The following is a 19,846-nucleotide window of genomic DNA, read 5'->3' on the forward strand; positions in this document are numbered from 1 at the left end:
GACGATGGAACAAAAATATGGGAGGGTTGATTCGTATAGAAAGCTTGAGAAGAGAAAGGCCCTAACCGTTAAAAAATTTTGTTTTGACATTACAACACGTGGACCGGATGTTTACAATAGGATGTTAAAAGGGTTGTCATGAAAGGGTAGATAACCGTAAACTAAACAAATTTCCTTTGTCCAGTGATCAGATTGTTTTTTCAGCTAAGAAAACGAATGCTTATGTTTTCTTCTTTTTAATGTCCTAAGATATGAAAATCTACAGTAGAGTTTTCTCAAATACAAAGAACTAATGAATAAATTGTATTCTAACAGGACCACTGAGGTGTAATTATCCAATGAAATGTCTAATAGCAAGTCACGTGAGATACGACACACATTCTTGAGGACACCGATAATACACAACCGAACGCTTGTAAAATTATGTAAAATTCCTACTGTTTGACAATTAATGCAAAGGTGCATTTTGAGTTATTGTAAGACAATTTATTTGACAATATTTGAGCGTGAATTTCATTGAGAAATGTCATCACAAGGTTCTCAGAGAGGACGGCTAAATTTGTCACCCTCTGCGATGCCATCCATGATGAGACCCATGAAAGCAGTGAAGCCGTTCACGTTGAAAGGCAGTCCTACAAGAAAAAGTCCAGTTTGTTCACCAACACCGATTGCAATTGGTCATCGGAATTCACCAGAACGAAAGTCGCCTATATCGCCTAGTTTTAAAGGTGAGGGTATTGTAAGCCGGCAAAGGTTCTATAGCGTCTTGAAAACTGGCACCTTGCCAAAATTAATAGTTGTACTATTTTATTTAGATTTAAAAATTTATTATACCGGTCTTCTGTTTGAAAAAAAAGTTCAAACAATTTCAATTACCAGTGTAAGAGATTGGATAACCATTTGGTATTCCTTTGAGTTTGGAAAAAGGGGGGGGGGGATTGAGGGGATTGGAATCTATGCGCTCCCATTCTCATTCACCCCCTTCACATTTGCACCCAGGCGCTCCCACCCAATTATAAAGGTTTTGTGTTGAATAAGTTTTAATCATGCTTTAGTTAATGATTGCTATGAAAATAAAAAATCAAGTTTTTTTGTTGTTTTAAAATAAAGTGACATTTTAAAGATGTAAACAGATTTGCTTTAGTGAATTATTTTAAATTGGATAAATGAATTATGATTATTGACATGTCCGTGGTGACATTGTTTATAATAAAGTTTCTAGTAGAACTTATGTCAGGCAGAACAAATATACGTTGACAGTAAAAGAGACAGAAGACTGCTAATGGCTATCAAATTTGTCACAAGCTGTGAAATGATTTATCTTCCATTTTTTAATATAAATCTTCATTGAGGGGGGGTTGGAGGGGTCCTGGTCCCGAAATCCTGGGCTTAAAAACATGAAATCCTATGGTCCCAAATTTAAAAAAATTTAAATAGAGGCATCCCGAAATTGGAAAAAAAGAACTCCCACATCCCGAGAGGATCAATCCAGAAATCCCGAGCTTAAATACACCCTATCCAGGAGTCCCGATATCAGTCCCCCCTTTTCATTGTTTTACTGCTACCAAGCTAACTGCTTGTATTTTACTTTACACCAACACATAACAATAATACCAAATTACTTTATAAATTTATAACAATAAACGGTATAAATCTTAAATAAATTAATTATTAAACTAATCATTTAAACACCAAAAAAATATTTCATTTAAAAAATTTACAAAAATTTATAGGGGAAGCTCTAGGTGCCAAAAATCATTATTGCTCCCATTCTCTTTCACCCCACACTGGAATGACTGGCTCTCTTTTGTGTTGAAGTTAACAAATAGTTTTCTCAAGTTTGCCTCAATGAAATGTTATGAAAGTTATACACAATGCTTTTTACCACAAAACACAGATCAACTTCAAGTTTTGGTGGCGTCACTTTTACAGTTTTCGTTTTTCTAACTTAAATAAAACTGAGAAAGGAAATGGGGAATGTGTCAAAGCGACATCAACCCGACCATAGAGCAGACAACAGCCGAAGGCCACCAATGGGTCTTCAATGAAGTGAGAATTCCCACACCCGTAGGTGTCCTTAAGCTGGCCCCTAAAAAATATGTATACTAGTGTATGAAGATAATTCGCCAAAGGCTGTAACTTTTTATGGTTAATGATGTTTCAACCTAAAAATACACAATATGACAATATTGAACTAACACACAAGTCACAAGTTTGATATATGTTGACATCTTGATTGATAACTGTTAAAATTAGACACAATAAGCAGTTCAAACATTCGTTAAATAATAATGTGCATGTCACTTACGCATTGACAGCCTATATCATTATCAATCATTTGCTATTAACTTGTTGGTTTTCCAGAATGAACAACAAGTTCAAAAACCATTTCAGTGTTAATCGAGAAAGTGGAAAGAAACGAGTCTGTATACAGTACTTTTCTACTCATGATAATACCTCCGTAATTTGCAGTACCACTTCTTTAACGTATACTGTACTTTATCACATCAACAATTCAGGATAAATCCGTCATAAAATCAATACTAATATATCGGAAACATTATCAGATTAAAATAATCACCATACAATCCAAAATTAATTATCAATCAAAGTTATAATGTTTTTTGATCTGATACAACTAGTACAGTGATAATGGACGTCATACTAAACTCTGATTTATACACAAGAAACTAAAATTAAAAATCATACAAGACTAACAAAGGCCAAAGGCTCCTGACTTTGGACAGGCGCAAAATTGCGGCCGGGTGAAACATGTTTATGAGATCTCAACCCTCCCCCTATACCTCTAGCCAATGTAGAAAAGTAAACGGATAACAATACGCACATTAAAATTCAGTTCAAGAGAAGTCTGAGTCCGATGTCAAAAGATTTAACAAAAGAATATAAATAAAATGACAATAATACATAAATAACAACAGACAGTTCAGTGTTCTCCCCAGGATTTTTGGATAGCACCAGGGTAACGCGTGTCGAAATGATTTGTACAATATGTTGTGTCGCGTTGCATCGCTTATTTTTTCTTCTTGTTAGTTTTTGTGCCATTACCTTTTTGTCTTTTGTTTTGTTTACTGTGTTATGTAGACTTTGGGTAAAAAAATACTGGTAAAAAAAGTAAATCAAACAGTTAGTATACTTTAATATCTTTTAAGAATAAATAACAGACTTGTACATGTAGTTACACTGCACATTCCCCACTTTTGTTAGATTACACCATAACAATTAACTTTTAAACAAGATTAAATTTTAATGCAGAACCTTAAAATAAATTAAATACTATTTTCCATAGCTTTAGACATGATTCTTTTAGACATCAATAAAATTATTATTAGAATCATTATTGTGTTATTTCATGATAGACATGAAAAGTATACTTATATTGTCAATGTGAACACTCATGAAAAGTAGTAATGTCTAGCTGAGTTGCAATCACTTAAAATTATTTTTTTTCTTTTAAAATTGAACTTTTTTGATACTATTGAGCTGTTCAACCAATGGAAGTTTAAATATACAAAATGTACAGCCCTAGCTCAGTTAGCAGATTAAAAGATAAATATGCTACCTATTTAATACAATATGTCTGTGCTTTAATTAAAGTATGATTGTCAAACATAATTTGCATTATATTTTTGTTGGTATGTTCAAAGAAAGTTTTTATCCTTTAGGTAACATCCTTATATAATTTTGCATTCAATTTGTACTTTATTTCCATATTAAATGATGGATAATATTTTAGGAGCACATTTTTGTAATAAGCTAAATCAGGGGAAGTAAGTCAAGTTTAAAATTTAAAAATACGCAAATAATTTATGACCAAAGGCAGAAGTAATAGAGTTAATTAACAAATGTCTGCTTGTCCCTCAAAAGTCTTTGATCATTAAGTTATGATCTCTTAATCAATTAAAACACAAGAATTAGGTACATGGATTAAATCCAATCATCAAGGTTAACCTCAAAAGGTAAATCGATCACATGGTGTAAACAATCTTTGTTGTCAGAACTGGATTGAACCGGTTTGAACTGGTCAATTTTCATCTGAAATTTTAAAATACCCCACGGAAAGGTTTACCGATTTATGATTTCTTTTACCGAAAATTTTAGCACCACGGTGAAAAAATATACATCGCGGCAAGAACGATACCACCACGGTAGAAAATTATACATCGCGGGCCCGCGGTCCTTTAAGGGCCTGGGGAGAACACTGAGACTACTAGCAGCCAGCCCCAGACCTCAATTAAACTGATTGAAAGATTATGTCTTCATCATATCAAGTTTGTCTCAACTTAATGTTATGAAACATATAAATGGTACACAATGCTTAAAATGTATTACCATGAAACACAGATCAAGTACATATTTGGGTAGCGTCACTTTTACAGTTGAGTTATGTCCCTTTATAGTGTTACAATGTATATGCAAGGTGGGGTATCATCTGTGTCCCATATGCATGGACACATTATGACATTCCATATTTAGTATTATTTTTAAACTAGAAAAAAATTCCCATTGTTATATACCTTAAGAGTGAACAAGCAGAAATGTCTCGCCTGCTTTTTTTTTTAATCATAACTAAATAATTTAAAGTAATAAGGCCAAAGTCAAATGACCCCTACCAGACAGTCTTGATCATCTTACAATGAACAATAATTCCATTCACCTAATTTACCTTTAGTTGCCTTCTTTCTTCATGTACATGACAAGAAAACTAAATCAAATGATCCATGAAAATGAGGCCAAGTTCAGATGAATCCTGTATGACTGATATGTACACCTTGCAATCATTTCATCAATAATATAAGGTTTACCTGTAGCTACTGCTTAAAGTATCTCATTTACTGACAAGACCATGAATTATCATTGACTTACATGTATGAAAATAAGGTCAAAGTCATTAGTCAATTTTGTACAAAGTATTAATTGTGATTTTAAACTCTATCCACGTTCATATAATTGTAGTAGAGAAACCCCGTGCAGTGAGAAGTAATGGAAGCCCATCATTAAGAAGAGCTGGATCATTGGAAGCTATTTACAATTCATATCTAAGTGGTAAATGGCCAACTCCAGAAGTTTTATCACATTTTATGGTGGATCAGACTACCCAGGTACTAAAAAACAATATACTGTCATAATAGTTCAGTTAAGTTGTTGATGTTACTTTTGTATAATATATGATCAATGATGATGTTTCTTGGTGATTTTGATAATGTGCCAATTGCAAGTCATTAAGTTTGTTCATGTCATTTCAAAATAGCCAAAAATTTAAAGTTTTGAATCTATTACTGTGACACATTTTTACTAGCAATTTTAATTTAGGGGTTAAAAAACTGCTGATTTCATAACTGATTAATTATTATACATCCCTAATTTGGTTTAAAAAACTTGAAATTTCAGGGATTTGACAAAATCACTATTACAAATCTTACTAATTCACTGTCACATTAGACACATAAATATTAAGATAGATAATAATTGTTTTTTACAGACACCTGACGATTGGGAAATAAACAGTCAACAGAAAACAAAGAAGAAAAAGAAAAGCCATGGACGATCTGCGTCATTTGGACAAGGAGATCATGTTGCCAATGCTAAAAATATCCATGTAAATATTTTAGAACATGTTCACAAGAAACACAGTAGGGCCTAAAACTATACCTGTATTTCTCAGAACCTTAAATATCCTAATTTGAGCATGTGCACCTGGCCTATATTTTTTTTTTTATCATTTTTACCTAGCATAATTTAACTCTTTGTTTCCCCTTTTTAAACCAGTTATTAAAACCTTTTTGAAAATAAGGCTATTTGCCAACCTTCTACTTTTTATTTTTTTACTTGTTAAAATTGTTATCTGAAACACATATTATATTTGTATGCCTAAGATAAGTACAATTTTCCATTTAAAAGAATATCTGTTTCCCCTCCCCTTCAATGTCTACCATTTTTAAACAAACCAGGCAGGCAGATCTTTTTTTTTCAAATGGATTTCATAGCATGTTTACATGGACAAGATGGATAGTTTGACCTGTCTAGTTGAGGCCACTTATATTATCAGTTGTTTGTGCTCAGTTTGAGTGTATTAAAGGGAAACTTCGCAAAATAATCAAAAATTGATATTATGTCCAATCTGTATAAAATTGCTCAAATTCATAGATATTAAAGTTTTATTCCGCTAGATAAGAGATCACCATCGATTTTAAATTTAGAGTATCAATTCTCTGCGTTCAGCCATTTTGTCTTCTGTCCTGATTAATAACAACGATATGTCTGTAAACCACAAAGGAACAAAACTACAGTAACCGATGTAGTTGTAATTGCGTGTCGATATCTTGTCAATCGTACGGTTGTTTTATCCGACTAACTAACTTGATACGAAAAATATTCATATTTTTTTAAATAACCATGGTCTGTTATTTTTAATTTGTTAATATCGTAATTAGTTAAAAAGTCAAAGTTCAAATCATAAATAAGGCCAACCTTAAAAATATGTTTGTTTGCAGTTTTCCGACTGTACCTTCAGACTGAAGGGTCGGTAGGTAGGAAAAATATTTTATTTTATCAGCCAAAATACAGTTTAAACAAGCAGTTACACTAAACCAAGTTTCTTGTGAAGAAAAAAAAACATTTTAAAACAACAAACACTACAGACATGCTGAAAACCAACATCAAATGAACAGGCATTTTCAGATAAAAAACTTTTTAACCAAAACTGAAACTTTAACATAGTGTCATTATCCAATTTATGACATAAAATATGGTATAATTATTAAATACTGGAACACTTATAAACAAGGAATGTCATTATGACTAGAACTGTTTTAAAGAAATATATTCAGACATGTATGCTTCTTGACTAGAATGTTTTCATGAGTAGAGTATTTTCATCAGAAAAATGTAGATATTAAAGATTTATAAGACAATGTATTAAAGAGTGTATTTTTAATAAAAAAAAAAATAACCATTGGATCTTCCTCAATTGAAAAAAAGGCAACTTGAAAAAAAAGTATTAAGACATTCTACTGTTTTCATATTTCTAACAATATTTAATTATATGTGATAAGGTTATATTTTTGCCAGGCTTTAATGAAAACCAAAGAAATCTAAAGTTTGGGGTGAAATCCATAGCACCCCATTAAAAGTAAATGGTCTGTACTGAAATGTTTTTACATGTAATGCATAAAAAAAATTGGCAGCATAGCTCCTAAGGACATGTTTTAATTGAATTCACACAGGCCACACAGTTTGGGTATATTTAATATTGTAAGAAAGAGAATAATTGCAATGAGTGGGGCAGCCCCCCTTATCCTAAAGGAGCATGCTCATAATTTGCAATCGAAGATAGATTTAATATAGAGAGAGTATATTTATTTTTCAAGCTAACCATTCATTTTCTCTACATCTTTGTGTAGTTAGGGTTGCTTCTTATTGATTTGGCATGATCTATATCCATTAACATTTCAAATGAGCTAGCCCTTCCTCCGTACAGGCGTGTTTACAGATATCCGTGAAGATTTAAGTCACAGAGGAGTGGTTTCATCTTTGTCGTCTTCACAACGATTTGTAGAAAATACATGTATGCCATACTTCAAGCTGCTGTCGAATTATTTAACCACTGAAATTGGTTCCATAAAGTCAGGCTCCACAGATTCTGTACCCAATTTGTTTGAGACAGAATGGTTATCGTGTCAGTTATGAATATCCGCTGCATCATCGTCAATGATATCTTCACACATCATTACATGTGCCTGAATCTGTATAAACAGTTTACTAATAAACTTTTTTGTTTGTTATTTGTCTTAAAATTGACACGAGACGACAGCGTAAAGTACTCCTCCGTGACTTCATGGATACCTGTAAACAATTTCCATGTGCTTTATCATTAAATGGTCACATGAATGCTTGACGGGAAGCTAAGAAAAACCGAACTTGAAATGCATAATTGACCCAGACTTTAAATCATTTCCGGAAAAGACCCAAAGTTCCGTATCGCGCCAATAGAAGTATTAAAAAAAAATTCTTCAAATATAAAGCAATAAAATTTTCACAGTCGGGAGGATTTTCAAGGGTCGGTCGGTAAACTTGCAAACAAACAATATTTTAATTTAAGCCTAAGTGTTCCGTGAAAATTGTTTTCGAAAATCTAATTTGTTCATAATTCTTTAAAGTAATAATAATTATAATAATAATTCTTTATTTAAAGAGGGTTACACAGTTAGCTGTAAAGCTAATCTTCCCTGAGGCCCTCATGAAATACAATGAAATATAACAAACAATTACAAAATATCAAACAGACACACATACATGAATAATGAAATAAAATATTGTTATGAAATATACGGTACAATTTTCAAAACAGGTAAAAGTTACAAATTCATATTTGACATGTATAGTATTGGCATCAACAATATCATAAGTTTGAGTAAGTGTGTGAAAATTATTATGCATATAAATATAAAAAACGCACAGCTTCTTAAAGTCATAAGAAACGAGTGACCGGTGAAAAATAATGTTCTTCCAATTATTGAACCAATGCATACAAACATCATAAACTTAGTCTTCTGTGCAAGAATTTATAATTTTTTTCGTGTAAATTTCGTATAATCGTTATTTTTTTTTCAATCGGTCAGTGTTGTTGTGAAAATATGGCATGTAATTAAAGTTCGTGTTTTGAAGCCGAAGTTTAACGATTGTCACCTGTTTGTCAACAATTGTCAAAAAATCAACAAAAAAGCATGGAAATTGAGCATGTGTTTAACATGTAAATTCAGATAATAGTTTATTTTAAGGACATACATGGGTATTGTGATCACTGGATTTTTACGAGATGGGTCACACTGAGGTCACTTTGCATATGGAAAATATGTCGGGGGGGGGGGGGGGGGGAATTGCTTCCTTCCAGGAAGCAATTAAAATAAAGTAAACTTCTTCTAAATATGATAAATTAAAGAATTTTCTTCAGAAAAAAGTATATATGTACATAAGTTTTACAATGAAAACTATCCATTGAGTTATAAAAAAATGTATGCATTATTTTTTTTGATTTGAGGTTTCTTATGACTTTAATGTTCCATCAAGTAATTTTTTAAATCTTTTTTGAATGAGCTTGTACTTGAGGTTGATTTTTTCAGGGATATTGAAAAGTTATTCCATAAAATAGATCCTGAATATATAAAAGATTTCTTATAAAGCTCTGTTTTAGCTTTTGGAACTTGTAAATTTTTGCAAGAGGCATTTCTCAAACAATATTGGTTTATTTCTGGCATTTCTTTAAACTTTTTAGTGAGATATACAGGGGCTTCATTTTTAAGGCATTTATTAATAAACTTTATTCAAATAAATTGTGATCTTCCCTCATCTGATCACCAGCATGGCTAAAGGTATTACTCCTAAAGGTATTGTGAGTGGTCTGAGGTGACATGTCCAGGTATTCAAGCTATTTCCTGTCGGGGCTTGCAAGTTCATGCATCGTTTCACTTCTGAAGGTATTGATCAGTGTACACGGCCGATAACTTATAACTTTCCATTTTGAAATATCAGGTGTATAATATACATCTCTGTCTTACTTGTCATTACTAAACTCATACGCTTGTTTATAAACAACATTTCTGGTGTAAAGAATATTATTTATAAAAATACCAAAAAATAAGATTTGCTGAAATAAAAATCTATTTACATATTTTTTCCAAGGGTAAATTTGGGAAAATGTAATATATACTCGTTGTCAATAGTGAAAGACAGATTGGAACATACCAGAAATATTGATTTAAAAAAGTGTCCGCACTTGTCGACGATTTGTTTATACGACTGGGTAGAAAGTTATGGAACTATAACGCAATTTAAAATATATACATGTATTCATTGAACATAAGAAAGAAACATACATTTTGTGTAAATTGGGGTAAAAGTTTTGTACATAGACTAATCCACGTATGGCAACAGTATGTAATCATCGAATGTCGATAAACTATTGTATACCAAAAGAAGGAGAAGAAGAAGAAGAGAACCAATTTGATTTAAATACAGGTCGATATATAACTTGCTATGGTTCATCGAAGTTATGAACATAGTAAAATCACAGATTTATATATCAATTAGATTGTTCTCAAATAAAGGAAGAATTTTGTTATCACTACAATTGTTCCGACATGCATGTAATATATATGCAACTGGACGTACACTAATAATCCCCAAGGGATGTGAATATTTTCCAGGAAAACTATTGAGGATCAAAGTTTCAAATCAATTTTAGGATTTAGTTTCTTTCTTGATATTCAAGGACAGCAATGTAAAGAATAAACTGCTTGTCCCCTTTAGGGGTATTCTTGTCAGTTAAAACAGACTTATAATTACATTCAAAAATAGGGAAAGATGACATTAAATTCGCTCTGACTTTTTTTTTAAACTTCGTTGGTCGAATAGCTTAATTATGTATTACATGTTGTGAGACGAAGACTATTTTAATAAGGACATTCCCGATTATGAATAAATTTGGTTGATGTTTTTCAAACTTGACAAAAATATCTGTTCCTAATTTTTCGATTCCATTCCAAGAAGATCCTTAAATTTCCTGTGAATCTTTTTTTCAAATAGCTGAAGTATTCATGCGTTGTGAGATTTAAAATATTTTGATGAGAACATTAATTCCTAAATAGGTAAATAAAGATCGCTTTGGATGGACTAAATTATATAATTGCAATTGTTAATGATCTGTTTGAAATATTAAAGGTTGCCGATTCTAATTTAAAATAGTACAATTTTTAGTTCATACACTCGTGTTTAGAATGCTATTTTTATCTGTAAATTTATTCAATTAAAATAATTCAGTATTTTATCGTTACAAAAGTAATCAGAAGTCATAATTCATTTAAAAGTGAGCTTATGCAAAATATAAAAAAATAAAAATATAAATATAAAACAGCTATCCAGTTATTGTGCGACCTTATTACTCCCGTAAATTAATTTTAATCCTTTTCTTACATTTCTGTGTCTAAAACTATTACTGACTCCCGCTTATCATTCATACGAAATGTTGTTCACACCTGAAATGGTGAACCTGTGACGCCTAGCTTTCACTGAATGAAGATCAAAAGATTAGAATTACATAATGCTAATCTTTTAATTACCTTGAGTTTAACTATGCATTCAACATTCACTAAGTGTCACAAAACAATACACATTTTATTTCCAAGCAAGTGAAAATGTTTGCTGGAATGAAGCAAAAAGGTCAGAATACAAACATGTATCTTTTAAAACACTATCGATCATGTCAGTTTCATATGTTTGTTTAAAGTATTTGTAGAAAATAAATCATAAAAATATTCCATTATATTATTTACTTTGATTACTAAAATTGGTATAAAAAAAACCACACATGAATCCTACAATCTAATTTTAAAAGTTGCATGGCTATCACTTATTTTTCGTTGGTTAATAGCTACACCAAAAGTCGTCGATGCGCTTTAAATAGCGTTATTAGATGGTTAAAGAACAAGACTTAAATGAGATTAATTTCACTCCCGGCATGCAAAAAGACTCAAACTACGTCACATAAGTCAGGAAGTTTGAAAAAATAAAATTAATAATTACCAATTTTCTTCTTTATTACTTTTCATATCAAAATAAAACTTGGTGAATATGTTTTTTATTGTATTATGAACATAATAAGATGAAAAGTGAAAAATTGTGAATTATGTCACATTTTGTGTTACTTCTACTTCAAACCCATAAAGATTGCAACTCAGAGTATGAAACATGATCTATAAAATTCTAGTCAACTCAAATTGATATCAAGCAATATCCAATTTTCACTCATTATATGAAACCAAAAATATCACATCAGAGGAAGTTTCTAACTGATTTAAATTTTATTGTTTGTTTGTAAAAAAATGTATAATACTATTAATATTGTCTACATTTATGTATTCTAATTTCTTTACAGTATATTAAGCATAGGTTACAGAAGACTAAAGAAGGTAGTAGACAGAATGGAAAACAAAGTCCAGTCCCTGGAAATCATCAGGCATTATCATCAACAGCTCCAGCAGCCTTGCAGGGCTTACAGAGGGCATCTAAACCACAGGGCATTCCTAATCACATTCCTAAGTCTAGTAATCTGTCTAGATATCAACGTAACAGTGTAGAAGGATTGAATACAGTGAGTTTTGACATAACATTGAATAGATACCTCATTGATTATGATATCAGGCTAAACAAAACATTACACTTGACTACATGTACTGAATATAATTAAAGTAAACATGGCATAGATTCATCAACAGGAGGCAAACATATAATGCATGCAATCAAAACTCTGAAATGCTGTGTTCTACATCCTGTCAATACTTATGTTTTGGCAGTGCACAAGGTCATATTTCCTATACTATTTAGGACGACTTTACACTAAATCTATTGGATGTGTATTGATTGGTAATTTAAAGTTGGGGGGGTAGCAATGAATATTCCTATGAACCGACTACAACTATGAACCAAGCAAGGTATCTTTAATTGGCTGCCAATGATTAATGCAATGTAATGTTTTATTTTAACTTTCCACTAAACAAATGTATGCACTCATTACCCTCAAGCACTTTCCTTACACATTTGATCTGAATTATAAAGAGGGTTTTTCTTACCAAAACATGGACTTTGCAATAAATGAATAAGCAAATTAAAAAAGAATTAGCATGGGTAATTTTAACCATTATTTTATGTATTACAGGAGATAGAGAAGCTAGTACTTCACAGCAGAGAAGAAGAATTGGACAGGGTATGCTCCCCTGATACATTGAATTTGATATCTATACTGGTAGGCAAATCATCATCACGAATCATCTGCATCATCAATCCACTTATTGTGTTTACAGCAGAATAGAATATTGATTTAACAAATATTTCCTTACTCCGTCATTTCTTCATTGATTTCATGCTCCTTTAAAAGCTGTAAACACAAATATTTCATTCATTAGCAGAAATGTGGTGAAGGTTTGTTTGATTTTCACATGCATATGTTTTACTCACATACATAATTTTCATATCATGTACACTCATTTGTTGTTGGCAAGAATGTTACTTGAATTTTAGTTGAAAGTGTAGATATATGTTTGAACAAGTACACATGTACACATATTTATAAATACCTTTATCTTAAGGTCATTTCAAGTATTTCATTGAGAATTAACTCTGCATAAGATTTTTGAATATATTTGTTTTGATCTGAGATTTTAAGTTGATTGTCTTTTTAAATCTTTGAATAAGTTACAGTGATAATTGGTTAACACATTTTCAAGACAAATATGCTTAAAAACATAATACTTATACTGCCAGCAGATTTTACTTTGTACATTGACAAAGAAAGTACAATTAAACATTTATTTTTGTAATTTATACAGTCACAGTATGCATATGATATTCCTGATGGACATAAAGCTCCCTGTCCTGAACTTGTTAACAGAGGTAGTAGTACCAGAAGTATAGATACCCAGACACCAGGCACAGGAAATCTCAGCGACAACAGTTCTGGTAGTAGATCTCATTCAGTTAGTCCGGCCATTCCAATAATTCCAGGTCATATGGATTCATCCCGTCCATCTAGTGAATCTTCACCAAGGCGTCCATCTAGTGATTCTTCACCTAGACGCCCATCCAGTGAATATTCACCAAGAGAAATGGAAAAGGGTAATTATAGCATAAAGTTTTTTTATATATTAATTGATTATATTATCTTGCTTGTCCAAAGAAGCAAGATATTGTTGATTTCATCATCACCAGGGCTTTCCCTTGAAATTGAAGTAGTAGGCTAAATTACAATAATAGGTGGCTGTAACATGCGTTCGGTGAAGCTGGACGCCCACCAAGCTGCAAGCTTGGTGCTTAAGTAGGTTGAGCGCCCCCCAGAAGCTCTGGCATAAATAGAGCAAAATCACGCATTCTCACAATCTCCTGGCACCTTATTTCATCTTTCAAATAACCGTTTATTATGTATAAAATTAAAGAAAAAAAAATCTCATTTAGAAATTTCATTTTATTTTTAATGTAATGGTTTGTTTTTTATTTTCTTTACCTTCTGCTTAAACTTCATTTGCTTTTAACAGAGTTTTATTTATATAATAATCCGATTTGTTAGAAATCTTGTTCGATTTATTTTGCATAACTATGTGCATTTGTAAACAAATGACCCCCTTTTTTTCTCCAAAGACTGTTACACATATTTTAATCATACAATATTATTTCTCAAGCATTGACAGAAAATTGATATATCCTCTGATTTTCTCTTTTTTTTGTAAACTGTTCAATAAGTTGGATACATAAATCATTTGGAAATGATATTTATTTGTGGTCGAGTCGACAATATTCTACTTTCGTTTTTGACCTTGATTCTCTGAACACCACGTGGGCTTTGAAAAATGAACTTCAAAAGATACTGTTTTCCAGATTCTGAACAACATGATCTACACTTTCTTTTATTTGACTGGTATTATTCTATAACATAAAATTGTCATCCTATCTGATTGTCTTCACGTTCTAAAAGCAAAAACCAACGAGTTAATAACTATCAGAAGGTCTCTATTGTTATTGTTCAATGACCACGGGAATGTCTCTTTTGTTATCTTTGAAAAAAACGATGCATTCTGACTTTAAATAGACAACCAATCAATGACCTGAATTCATGTGAACCATATTTAGCCCAAGGTAAACACTGACTTTTCATCCTTGTTTATCGTGACCGCAACTTTTCAACAAAACATCTCTCGGCTGCCTGTAAACATTTGAAAAAGAAATTTTTTTCTTTTTGAATTTATATTTTAGTCAGTGATGTTTCTGGCACTTGAAGCCACCGTAAACAGCAGAAATCCGCCGGCTACTTTGGAAGACCCTGCATCACTCCAAGTCCATATCATGTTGATAACTTGTTATTTTTGATTTGCATTTGCTTACATTCATTTAAAAACTGCATGAAGGAAAAGTGCAAGTAAAAACAAAAATACTTCAGAAACTGAAATTTTACCAAATCTATGATGTATATGATTTATATATTATATATTTATTAAGAAGTAGTATTTATTAGTGGCATTTGAACTTCGACTTAGCATTGTAATATATCATTTTCAGGAAGAAGTTGCAACTCTTGCCATTATATTGTTCAATAATATTTTATTAATCATGTTAAGTCTTATAAGACCTTGATTATTTATATTTTTTTCACATAGTTGTATGTTTAGTAATACAGCATCCTCTGAATATATGTTTTGATTTTCTGCTTGATAGCAATCATTTGTATATAACACATTTGATTGTCAGTTTTCTATAATTCTTTCTACAGTGGAAGGATGTGAATCTCCTGATAGTTTACAAAAGAAAATATCTAGTCCAGGACCAAATAATTCCTACTTGTTTGTAAGAGAACCACCAGATGGCTGTGAAAAGGTCAAAGTTATTGATGAAGATACGTGAGTACCAAGCATTTACAGTGTTTTATTCTCAGATATTATAAAAAATTGACAAAACTATATATAGTCTTCAACTTTTTATACGACCGCAAAATTTGAAAAATTTTTCGTCGTATATTGCTATCACGTTGGCGTCGTCGTCGTCGTCGTCCGAATACTTTTAGTTTTCGCACTCTAACTTTAGTAAAAGTGAATAGAAATCTATGAAATTTTAACACAAGGTTTATGACCACAAAAGGAAGGTTGGGATTGATTTTGGGAGTTTTAGTCGCAACATTTTAGGAATTAGGGGCCAAAAAGGGCCCAAATAAGCATTATTCTTGGTTTTCGCACAATAACTTTAGTTTAAGTAAATAGAAATCAATGAAATTTAAACACAATGTTTATGACCACAAAAGGAAGGTTGGTATTGATTTTGGGAGTTTAGGTCCCAACAGTTTAGGAATTAGGGGCCAAAAAGGGACCCAAATAAGCATTTTTTTTGGTTTTCGCACCATAACTTTAGTATAAGTAAATAGAAATCTATGAAATTTAAACACAAGGTTTATGACCATAAAAGGAAGGTTGGTATTGATTTTGGGAGTTTTGGTCCCAACAGTTTAGGAATAAAGGGCCCAAAGGGTCCAGATTTAAACTTTGTTTGATTTTATCAAAAATTGAATAATTGGGGTTCTTTGATATGCCGAATCTAACTGTGTATGTAGATTCTTAATTTTTGGTCCCGTTTTCAAATTGGTCTACATTAAGGTCCAAAGGGTCCAAAATTAAACTTAGTTTGATTTTAACAAAAATTGAATCCTTGGGGTTCTTTGATATGCTGAATCTAAAAATGTACTTAGATTTTTTATTATTGGCCCAGTTTTCAAGTTGGTCCAAATCGGGGTCCAAAATTAAACTTTGTTTGATTTCATCAAAAATTGAATAATTGGGGTTCTTTGATATGCCAAATCTAACTGTGTATGTAGATTCTTAATTTTTGGTCCCGTTTTAAAATTGGTTTACATTAACGTCCAAAGGGTCCAAAATTAAACTAAGTTTGATTTTAACAAAAATTGAATTATTGGGCCTCTGTGATATGCTGAATCTAAACATGTACTTAGATTTTTGATTATGGGCCCAGTTTTCAAGTTGGTCCAAATCAGGATCCAAAATTATTATATTAAGTATTGTGCAATAGCAAGAAATTTTCAATTGCACAGTATTCAGCAATAGCAAGAAATCTTCAATTGCACAGTATTGTGCAATAGCAAGAAATCTTCAATTGCACAGTATTGTGCAATAGCAAATATTTTCAATTGCACAGTATTCCACAATAGCAAGAAATATCTAATTGCACAATATTGTGCAATAGCAAGAAATTCCAATTGGATTTCAATTGGAGTTATCTTTCTTTGTCCAGAATAGTAGTTGAATCAACTTAAATCATTGTTTTATACAATATACAATGTATATTCACTTTTACTACCAACTGATAGATTAAAACAATCTTTACCATTCAGTGATAACAAGCACTTTTTTTACATTTTAATATTTTATGATGTATTTAAATGAGTAGTTATTGTTGCAAACTTCATTAGAAATTTGAATTGAGATCAGTTTTGAAATAAGGGAAAGGGGGATGTGAAAAAAAAATTGGAGGGTCAATTTTTTTCATTTCAGATTTCATAAATAAAAAGAAAATTTCTTCAAACATTTTTTTGAGAGGATTAATATTCAACAGCATAGTGAATTGCTCAAAGGCAAACATTTTTTTTGAAGTTCATTAGACCACATTCATTCTGTGTCAGAAACCTATGCTGTGTCAACTATTTAATCACAATCCAAATTTAGAGCTGAATCCAGCTTGAATGTTGTGTCCATACTTGCCCCAACCGTTCAGGGTTCAACCTCTGCGGTCGTATAAAGCTGCGCCCTGCGTAGCATCTGGTTACATTTAAGTTGATTTGATATCAATTTAATGGATTTTATTGTATTGTTTGTTAAAAAGTCATTTACAAGAAGCATGTCTACACAAAAATGCAAAATTCTAAGTGTAAGATATAAGACCTTCGGTCAGAATCAGTAGACTTGGGGTGTGAAACCTTTTTACAAAGTTCAAAAGAACAAACTGAAAATCAATTGGAAAGTCCTAGACTCATAAGATTGGCATCAGCACAGAAGACAAAATACACCAAGAAGCCATCTAAGAGTACTCGATTTTAAAGATAATTGCAGCAAATTAGATTAAATGAACACTAGTACACATCTGAAAAAATTGTTTAGACTTAATACACTCGGAGAAAAGCATGACCCTGTACAAAGCCAAAACATAAGTATTGACAACTTCTAAGTGTATATATATCTTCTGCTAATACAAAACTATCATATTTATTTTCAGGAAAAGTCATCCGACCATTAAAGAACCATTGTTGTATTGTCCAATCAAGCCATCACAATTTATTTTAAAGCCAAGTGTTGATTCAGCATTTTGTCCATTACGCAAGATGTACACACCAGAAGTTACTATAAAATCTCAGGGAACACAGAGTACCCAGACGTCTACCTCTGTTAGCCAATGAAATCAGTGCTCAATTCCTGTTTCAACTTTCAATTCTTCATTTTAAAAGAATAATGAATTTATTATAAATCATATGTAGGAATTGTATCAATGTGATTTTTGTTTCACCAAAAAAAAAAAATCAATTAGGAGGATTTGTTTTGTTCAAAACTTCCTTATGAATTTAAGTTGAATACATGTGACAAATTTTCCATCAAGTGCTTTTGTTAAACCTCAGGTGTATTTTGATAAGCATCTAAAGATGGAGTTTATTATAACTTTTTTCTTCTTTGAAATAGAATTATAAATAGAAGCATAGATAGTGCTAATTGACTGCATTTTTATCATAAATTTTCCATTTGTTCACTTGTAAGAAATTATTTTAAGTACATATACATGTGTAAAAAGGACTAGTTTTTGTTAGTAAGTAATAAAGAAAAGTTTAAAAGAAATAGAAGGTTTCAATTGTATTATAATTTATTTAATTACACTAGATCATTTTAGAATTTTCACGGTAGTAAAGAAAGCTTCATTATTTCTTTATAAAACATTATTTATTGCAATAATATTTTTACACATCTGCTTTAATAAAATAAATGTTTTTCCTTATATTATTGAAGAATATATAGATTTTTGCCATCAAATAATATAATTGAAATATGAATAAAAATGTGAATATTTGTTATTATTTAACATTTTAGTGTACACGTAATGAATCATGGCTGTAAATCATTAATATTTTGACATACAAGTTATTAAATAGGTCAGTCAAATGTGTCTCGTTGTAACCGTCCACTTATGTTAAATATTTTATATACATCTCTTTATACTAGTGATATGTTTGATCTATGCTGTTAGTCAAAAAACAAATAGAAATGTACATGTGAAATATTAGTTCTTTATTATAAATAAGTGTATTTTCTACATTAGAAACTCATAATCTATTTGTATTGCTGACATCTCTGAATGAATAATGCTTTAATTCATTAAGCTGGAAATTTTGTTTGCTTAGAATAGGCTTTATTTATTTTTCCCACTTCACAGCCGTAAATATAAATGATTGCTATTGATCTGGTAGTGAACTGTATAATAACACCTATTCTAACAGCTGTCTTATTTAAGGCTTATCCTAACAATTTACATGTATGATTTAGAATTAAGTGAAACATTTCTTACAGGCAGCTATCAAGTTTAGATAGCCATGACATTATCTTTTGCAAATCTTATACTAAACTTGTTATCATTAATGGTGCATACACAAGCTATATTAGTTGACTTTTGACATACTTTTTTTTACAATATGCATTCCTGGAGGAAACAGACATTATTGCTTATGCTTATTCACAAAATTCAAATATAAAAGATCAAACTTCCAAGTTTAAATAAAATTGAGTTGTACCAAAACAATGGCTGTTTTCAAAATTGTTTGGTGTTTTTGGGAATGGAATTCAAAAATTTGTTTTGTCTTTTGGGAATGGAATCGAACATTCAGAAAAACTAACAATACACTTATTCTAAATGTATTACAATAAAAAGAAATTATAATTGTATAGCGATGTCTTTAAATACTTTGACCAGCATAAATAATGTTTAAGGTGAATGTCTTTTTAGAACAGTATTATTTGTTCTAAAAGATTGTTACTATATTTCCATTCCTGCCATTTATCAAATGATTATTGTTTCTTCAGGGATCATGCTTGTTCATGTATCAAGTAGGGCTGTAGAATCTCATAGATGAACAAGACATTGTCATTACAGATGATTACTAGTGTTTTAAGGGACGTCTGATGTCAATTTTGATTCTTTATAAATGGACATGAAATGATAATTAAGGCATTAAGATGGATTCTAA

General features: G+C 31.1%; 1 protein-coding gene across 2 annotated transcripts; it reads left to right on the top strand.

Annotated features, from left to right (window-relative positions):
• The first annotated feature begins 356 nt into the window (after positions 1 to 356).
• LOC143064831 (protein FAM117B-like) lies at positions 357 to 18,166 on the top strand. 2 transcript variants are annotated; one of them, XM_076237962.1, is made up of 8 exons: positions 357 to 728; positions 4,975 to 5,120; positions 5,501 to 5,617; positions 11,951 to 12,166; positions 12,731 to 12,817; positions 13,401 to 13,686; positions 15,332 to 15,458; positions 17,836 to 18,166. In XM_076237962.1, exons 1-8 carry the CDS (start codon positions 524 to 526, stop codon positions 18,014 to 18,016), a joined length of 1,365 nt encoding a protein of 454 aa, XP_076094077.1. In that variant the 5' UTR covers positions 357 to 523; the 3' UTR covers positions 18,017 to 18,166. The 2 variants fall into 2 exon arrangements, with proteins under 2 accessions (XP_076094077.1, XP_076094078.1); XM_076237963.1 differs by having other exon boundaries at positions 12,731 to 12,778.
• The last annotated feature ends 1,680 nt before the right edge of the window (positions 18,167 to 19,846 follow it).

This window comes from Mytilus galloprovincialis, chromosome 2 (assembly GCF_965363235.1).
Source record: "Mytilus galloprovincialis chromosome 2, xbMytGall1.hap1.1, whole genome shotgun sequence".
NCBI lineage: Eukaryota > Metazoa > Mollusca > Bivalvia > Mytilida > Mytilidae > Mytilus > Mytilus galloprovincialis.

Coding starts and splice junctions, on each gene's coding strand:
- LOC143064831 (XM_076237962.1), top strand. CDS start 524: ATGTCATCACAAGGTTCTCAGAGAGGACGGCTAAATTTGTCACCCTCT. Junction 12,818..13,400: donor TGAATTTGATATCTATACTG/GTAGGCAAATCA, acceptor TAATTTATACAG/TCACAGTATGCATATGATAT. Junction 13,687..15,331: donor ACCAAGAGAAATGGAAAAGG/GTAATTATAGCA, acceptor TTCTTTCTACAG/TGGAAGGATGTGAATCTCCT.